The sequence below is a fragment of the Sinocyclocheilus grahami genome, unplaced genomic scaffold (genome assembly GCF_001515645.1).
Source record: "Sinocyclocheilus grahami isolate Dianchi unplaced genomic scaffold, SAMN03320097.WGS_v1.1 scaffold1496.1, whole genome shotgun sequence".
NCBI lineage: Eukaryota > Metazoa > Chordata > Actinopteri > Cypriniformes > Cyprinidae > Sinocyclocheilus > Sinocyclocheilus grahami.
In genome coordinates this window covers 107,776-116,210 of record NW_015506675.1, presented here as the reverse complement: position 1 = coordinate 116,210, position 8,435 = coordinate 107,776, and the positions used below count along the sequence as shown (strand labels likewise).

Here is an 8,435-nt window from a genome sequence, read left to right as displayed (position 1 = left end):
TACGGTTTTTGTTTGGCAGCCGTAGCTGCCAGTCATTTAAAAAAATATATATTTTTTTTTTTACACAGTGTACGGTCTTAAGAAATTTTGTCTTGAGTAACCGTTTTGTTTTTGTATCTTATTTAATCTTGTAGATTAAATTATCAGTAGAAGTGACTTTTTATGAAAAAAATGGTTGGTAAAATTAGCCTTCATCCAACACTTGTTTTTGGATAATATGGAAGATGATGTATAATTATTATGTAATTGTGTAAAAGGACTGAAATACTTGATGATGATATTCTGACCAAGAACTGGCAATTTAGAGAAAAAGACGTCTGTTTTTTTCTGAAATTGATGATACCACAACTAAAGGCTCAAAAACATCCAGATGTTTCCACAAATTATCATCAAAACATAAGAAACTTGTATTTTTTTTAATGTTTAAGGAGTGGATTTTGGATTGAAAACTACACACACAGTTTCTGACTTTCAAAGACAACCTGCAGTATAACTGACAGCGATCAGTAACCTATGATGTGTCTTACTTTGACGGCCATGATTTGTCCACTGGGTTTGTGCACCATCTTGTTGACGGAGCCATACGCTCCTCGGCCGATCTCGCCGAGATCCTTCAGGTCTTCGGCTGTGAAGTCCCAGTGCTGCTCCGGAGAGATCTTCAGCTTCCCAGACGACTCGATACTGTGTGTCCGCAGCCGCTCTCTGAAAACACACGCACATGCTTGTGAAGACGATCATGGCTGAGGCTGGAAGACAAAACTGAAGACCTGTCTTGACACTACTGTCCACAGAAGACAGTTCTGAGTGGAGCTCCAAAACTCAAAGGCTGCAATAAAATAAGATTTTTTAAATCCAATAATCTGACGATTATTTAAACCATCGACTGATCGATTTGGATTTAAAAAGCTAAAAAACAAACAAACACGTAATTCCATTTCACTAGAGAAAGCAATGTTATGAACAGGGAACTTTTAGCAGGAAGCAACCGTTTTAAGCTAAAAACTATTTAATGAGGGTAATCCACACCACTCCAGCCCATCAATTAAAGTCTTGTGAAGTCAAAAGCTGCATGTTTCTGAGAAACAAATGCATCATCAAGACGATTTTAACTTCAAACCATCGCTTCTGTCTAAAAGTACTCTATCCATAATATTTCTTTCTCCAGTGAAAAAGTCGTCTCACCTGAATCAGGAGAGAAATATGCAAGGATCAAGCACCGTTTACAAACAAAAACAGAGCAAACCAGTGGATTTTGATGTGAGAGGACAAGAGGAGATGGACTTTTTCACTGGAGGAAGTGTTATTATGGATTATAGACTCATATTTTAGCCAGAAGCAAAGGTTTGAAGTTAAAACGCCCTAATGATGGATTTGTTTTTTACAGACACGCAGCTTTTCTCTTCATAAGACATTAATTGATGAACTGGAGTGCTGTGGATTACTTGTGGATTATTGTGATGTTTTTAATCAGCTGTTTGGACTCTCATTCTGACGGCACCCATTCACTGCAGAGCATCCATTGGTGAGCAAGTCATGTAACATTTCTCAAAATCTAATTTAGAAACAAACTCATCTACATCTCAGATGGCCTGATGGTATGTACATTTTCAGCAAATTTTCATTTTTGGGTGAAATGGTCATCAGATGGTCTGTACTCACATGTGTGGGTTCTGGAAAGGAAGTCCAGCAGTGTTCAGAGTGATTCTGGAAGCAGGTTTGACTGGAGGATTGGCAAAATTTAACTTCAGGGCTTTACGTTTACCTGACAGAGGAGGAAGAGACCGTCAGGTTAAACAACACAGTCAGGAAACAGCCATTTCACACACAAAAGCACAACCCGAACACACTCAGATAGCGTGAAGATAAAAGTTGCAGGTGTATTTTGTTCAGGTTGCCATAGGATGAGATCTCTAACTAAGCCATGGAAGATGTGGGAGGGTCATGTGAAGAGACCAAGTTCACTAGAGACATGCACATCTGAGCACCAGGAGAGGAACCCAAGAGCCAGATTTCCTAAAGCCATCAGGACATGCTGCAGCTTTAAAACATCTTCATTGCACAATGTAGAAAAAACATTGAGGGTGACGACGGCTTTAGCAAATCTGGCAGCAGAGGACAGTAACTGCAGTCCGACATGCTCAAACCCTGCGTTTAACACGACCGAATCAGCACATCTTTCCCCAGTTACATCCACTCATGACAGACAACAGAGCATTAAAAAGATCTGATCACATCCGGACACAAAACGGAAGATCTGAAACGGAAACGAAAAAGAAACTTACCTACCTTCACAACATGCAAAACCCAACACAATGCAAACACAAAATTATGCATGAATCTGTAATGTGCAAATCTTGCATGGTTTATTTAGAGTGTGAGAGGTGCATTATAAGCACTAAAAATAGCCACCACAAAAATAAAGACAATCCAAACAACGTGACAGAAATAGCGATTATAAAAAAAAAAAAAAAACTAAAAACTGAAAATAAAGTTTGTGTAATTATATTTGTGTAATTGAACTCTTTATGCTGTTCAGGGCTTCTACAAATTTTACATATTGCTACTCTAGAATTATTTTTGTTACGTTGAAAATGCGTCAAAATGCATTATCGAAGAAACGCTAATTAATCAATCGTCACTATTTTGGTCACTGTTTCTACCAAAATCATTTAGTCTAAAACCAAAAAATAATTGTATTTTTTACTGAAACAGAAACCACAAAAAAAAAATTTTATTATTAAAATTTATAATTGTTATTATTTATTTACTTTATACCATGACGCGTAAAAATAAAGACGTAAAATGTGAAATAACAAATCGAACACTAAGGTATTTTTGGAAGGAATAATATAAGACTGCTGAATTATTAAACATCTCTTTAAATGACTTACATTCACATTATTTCATATTAAGGCTTGGTAAAAATATCAATATCTCGATATTAAACGATTCTCATTTTTACAGAACGATATCGATTCTTAAATCCCAAGAATCGATTAGTCTAGCCTGTTTTCAATTAATGGATGGAACATTGACCCATCCAATAAATCGCAATAAGCATTGTGCTTTGGTACTTTTCATATGAAACAAAGTCTCAGATTTCAAATTCTGTCCATTGTATTGCAGTATTCAAACAATAAATGCCGTTTTGGCGCTGTTTAATGTGGAGTGACAGATCGCTGTAGCGTCTCAGTTCAATAAAAGCGGCAGCGCGAGGCGCACGTGAACTGATCATCTCCTCCACATTAATACCAGTTTCAGCACAAAATAAACATGACTAAACATCCGAAGGTAAGTTAAAAGAAAGAGTACAACTTTACAATCCGTATCCTGTCTCATATAATCACTCAATCTGTGTTTCAGCCGCGCAAAGACGCCAATATAACAGCTTGTAAACAATGTGTCGCGTAACGTCACACTTACCTCAGAAACAAACATATTCAGTGACCATAAACTCATTAGTCAGATAGAAAAATAAACTGTACAGAGGAGCATTTTACTTAATATATGCACCATATAACATATTCATAATAATATTTACTGTTCTTCAATGTTTAATTTATGTTTGAATAAATCCATCAAGTTTTTATGACAGCCACTATTTAAATGTTTATATTTCAAAAAACGAATTGAAGTAGAAATATTAATATGTAACTAACTTTATTATTGTAAAAACTTTATACATTTGAACCTTCAATGTTATAGTAATGTTGTACCAACTGACTCCCATGTATATTTTACAGCATTAGTTGAGATTTTTTTTCCTTGAGAAAATTTGGCATGTACTGTACCTGATATATATCCAAAATAATCAATATTGAATCAAATCGAATTGTGAATGAGAATCGAATCGAATCGTGAAATTTGTGTCAAAACCCAGCCCTATTTTATATCATTACAGCTTTTTTAGTATTTTATACCTGCATTTTGAACAGTAACCCTGTTCATTTTTTTCTACTGCTCTTTGTTTAGAAAAGGTTATAAAAATTTCAATAATTATCGATACCGAATGATATTAAACATTATATCGTGACATTTTTTTTCTATATCGCCCAGCCCTGCACAAAAGAGAAATTAAAACAATGTTAACATAAAACAAACAATACTTAAGCACCAAAAAAAAAAAAACTTCAGATTCATGGAAGTAACTGGAAAATGTGAGCAAGCACATCTCTGTGAAATTAAGCACTATTTCCCCTCCACCACAAGAATGTGAGAATCCGAACACCAGAGGAACGACATTTCAGAAACCTCACGGCATGTGCGTCCATGTCCCAACAAGCTGGTGTTTGTACGAGATGCTCATGCCAAAAACATCCCAGCAGTGCTCCAACACTAAACAAAATGCAAACCCAAGAAACAGGGAAGACAGCTACAGCCCCCAAGGCGATGTTCACTGCACCAGTTAGTAGAAAAAGCTGCCTAAAACACCTGAATCAACAACCACCAGAGCTTCCATTACTGTATGTGAACCACTGATCAATGTGGAAAGTACATGCATGATTATTACTGAAGAGATCTGGTAAAGGCTGATTTTAAATCAAACGAAAGTCAGGACCAATCGACTGTCCAGGAGTGAATATTTTTGCTGCAAAGTCAATGGAAGCTCCAAGCTTTAGACTTGTGCCGATTTCTCACTAAGATCCCCTTTATGTAGTTGTTTGATACAGATATGAGTTATCGAATGGAAATACTGACTAGTGGTCAACTAATTTAATGGCTTAAATTGCAATATCTAGAGAGAAGGGAGGATGAAATAATTCTGATATAGACATAATAATACGATCTGATGACAAATGAGAACTGTACAAAAATGTTGAATTCAAAGAAATAGGCCTACTTGTCCTGCACATTATTTACTTTTTTTAGTAAAAGTACTGTAACGTTCAAAAGCTTGGGACCAGTACAATTTGTTTATGTTTTTGAAAGAAGTATCTTATGATCACCAAGGCATAAAGAAAAGATTATATTCATTATTATTATTATTGTTGATGAATATTATTGAATAATTATTATTAATAATTTATATTGATTAATATCATATAAATTATACATTTTATTACATTATTATTAAATATTATTACATTATATGTAATAAAATGTAATGATACACTGTTAATTATGAACTAAACATGTCTGTTAAATAAAAATTACATATACATTTATATCAATATTTATATCAATTATTTAATTAGTTTCCATCATAATAATATATATTTTTTATATTAGGGTAATGAGATTTTCTTGCTTTACTATAATAAGATGGCTTTATTTTCTATAGAAAAAAAATCATTTCCTTTTTTAAGTTTTTTTTTTTTTTTTTAAGCATTTCTTAGTTGTTTTTTTTTACTCTAGCACCTTAAAATATTAGTGCAGTCCAACAAAGACTATCATGATGCATACAAACTCAAATAAATTAATAGATAACCATTTAATTATGTATTAATTAATTATTATTTATTTGCATTTTTACATCATGGCAGTATTTGTTGTTACTTAAATCATTAATTAAGGTAAGAAATTGCTTTACTGTTTTGCTTAGTTTTCTTTAGGCAAAACAATTTCTTTATTATCATTTTAAAACAATACAATATTTTTTTAATTTTGAGGTTAAACATGTCTGCAAATGTTCCACTTTCTTGGCACATAATAATGTATTCATAACTTTTATTGATTAATATTACATGAATTAATACAAAATTTGATTACATTATTATTATTAAATATTATTACATTATATGTAATAAAATGGAATGATACACTGTTGTTGATTATGAACAAACACTGTCAAACTGTCTGTTAAATAAAAATTACATATAAATTAATATCAATAAATTATTTAATTATTTGTCATTTATTAAATATTATTATTTTATATATTAGGGTAATGAGATTTTCTTGCTTTGCTATAGTAAGATGGCTTTATTTTCTTTCTTTAATTTTTTTTTATTATAGCCCCTTAAAATATTAGTGTTGTACAACCAGTTAATTAAAAATCAGTATGAATTAAAACACTCACATAATAATAAATCAATTATTATAAATAAAGTATGATAAATTAAAATAAATGAGTAGATATATAACAATAAGATGCAATTAAACAAACTGATTAAAATAGATAAATTAATAAATAGGTACATAAAATAATAAATTAAAAATAATAAATGATGATGTAAATTTCAAACATTTAAAAAAATTATTTTAAATAGTAAAGTACTAAATGTGTGTGGGGGAAAGGGGGTTCACACGTAATAATGTAACTTAGTAACTTAACAGAAAATAAAATATTTCCCAATTAATATTTTAGACATTTATCAAATTATTTTTTCAGAGTATAAATTGGGTTTTACATGAAACTATATAACGCGCGGATGATCATATTGTGGGGGCCCGTGCTTTATGATATGAAAAGCCCTGGTTTATTATATTTAAGACATACAGATTATCGGTAATATTACCAGCTAACAGTGTCGCTTTCTTTACGAAATCAAGTATTCATATGTCTGTGGTCCACACATGATCTAAACACCCTCGCACTGATCTGAAGTTCGCATTAGCATTATCGTACCGTTAGCCAGTTAGCCACGCAGCTAAACATGTCAACAAACTCCAACGAGAGTCAGAATCCAAACGATGACATTAAACCAATTACTATAATACTAACTGCGATATGGACTTAGAAAATATTAATTTAAACTTAGGTTACGTAGTGAATAATGCAATTATCACGTTGAGAAAATGAAATATTAACGGGCCTGTCAGTGTGTGACTAAAGCGGTTAGCCGTGCGGCTACAGGACACTAAAATTACAATTAAAACTACTAGTGTACAGCTGCTACAAAGAGGCGACTAGTTTAAAACATACAATCCAGAGCGTGTAAAAGCGATGTTACGTCGACAGCGGAGCTGAAGCCTCACGGCGGGTCGAGGCTCGTCTGGTGTGTGTACGCTGTCACCGGGTGGATGAGCCCGGCTCGGTTCGGCTGGGTTCTGACCTTGCATGCTGCTCATGGTGCTCATGCTGCTGATGTGCTGGCTCTGGGTCGAGTGGTGCTGCGCGCTGTTGCTGCTGCTCAGGCTGGAGGCTGCTGCTGGGTTACTGCTGGGGCTGGACGTCGCCATTTGGGTTTGACTTCCAGCAGCCAGCGCTGGGCTGCAATGCAGGGACAGAAACAGCAGAGTAACCTACAGCACAACACTACACTGCACTGTGCACTGTGCACTGTGCACATCTCTCTCTCTCTCTCTCTCTCTCTCTCTCTCTCTCTCTCTCTCTCTCTATCTCTCTCTATCTCTCTCAAAATTCAATTCAAATAGCTTTATTGGCAAGACAAAAATACATTTTGTATTCTCAAAGCATTAAGACAACAACGATAATGGTTTATAACATCTGAACATTTATTTATATATTATAACTAATATGTAATATATAACTCGTATGGAAATGGCATATAGGACCTATACACACAGATACATCGGAAGAAGAAAATACTAATAAATAAAAATAAAAACGATTATAATACAGCAGTCCTGTAGCAACTACTGGACTGAGAATTGGAACAATATTTCAGTTCTGGCCTGTGAGAGCGTGTCTATTGACTGTTTGCTTCTTGATTGCTCTCTCTCTCTCCCCCCCTCTCTCTCTCTCTCTCTCTCTCTCTCTTCTTTTTTATATTATTTATTTAAAGACTGAATGTTGTTGTGTCTCTGTTAATGATTCAATAGATTGTACATTAAAGAAGAACTTAAAAGTCAAATAAGTCTCTCTCTCTCTCTCTCTCTCTCTCTCTCTCTCTCTCTCTCTCACACACACACACACACACACACACTCACACACATGTCTGGTCAGCTATTCTTGTGGGAAATCTCCATAGGCGTAATGGTTTGTATACTGTACAGACCGTATATTCTATTGCCCTACACCAACCCTACCCCTCACAGGAAACTTTCTGCATTTTTAGATTTTCAAAAAACTTAATTCTGTATGATTTATAAGCTTTTGTACCCGTGGGGACCACAATTTAGGTCCCCACCGGGACACGAGTCCCCATGAGTCTGTGTGTAGTCAGGTTTAAGTCCCCACCAGGATATATAAACCACTACACACACACACACATTTGCATGTAGTTTCCGAGAAGAAAATTAAATAAATTGTTTTAAATAACAAAATGTTTTTTTATGTGACATACATTTACAGTAAAATAATTAGAACAGAACAGAATAGAATAGAATAGTACACAACTCTAACACTTTATATTCTATTTTAATTCTACTTGATCTATATTTATCTTTTTTATTTTTTTATTCTTTATTAAAAAAAAGCTTTCTATTTTTTCTATTCTATCTACTTGTTTTTCTTTGTTTGTGTGTGTGTGTGTGTGTGTGTTTGTGTGTGTGTGTGTGTGTGTGTGTGTGTGTGTGATATATATACAGTG

The 8,435-nt window shown here is 34.0% G+C and overlaps 1 protein-coding gene across 4 annotated transcripts in view; it reads right to left on the bottom strand.

Moving 5' to 3' along the window:
- LOC107570719 (dual specificity mitogen-activated protein kinase kinase 4-like) overlaps positions 1–7,194 on the bottom strand; it is an 18,751-nt gene extending 11,557 nt beyond the window's left edge. For 3 of the 4 annotated variants that reach the window (XM_016256978.1, XM_016256977.1, XM_016256980.1), the window contains exons 1-3: positions 6,996–7,194; positions 1,660–1,762; positions 528–702 (exon numbers count right to left, since the gene is read on the bottom strand). In XM_016256978.1, the coding sequence (XP_016112464.1) occupies positions 528–702; positions 1,660–1,762; positions 6,996–7,122 (405 nt within the window). In that variant the 5' untranslated portion in view covers positions 7,123–7,194. The remainder of the gene's footprint in view (positions 1–527; positions 703–1,659; positions 1,763–6,995) is intronic. The other variant, XM_016256979.1, reaches the window with a different exon arrangement.
- Positions 7,195–8,435: the final 1,241 nt, after the last annotated feature.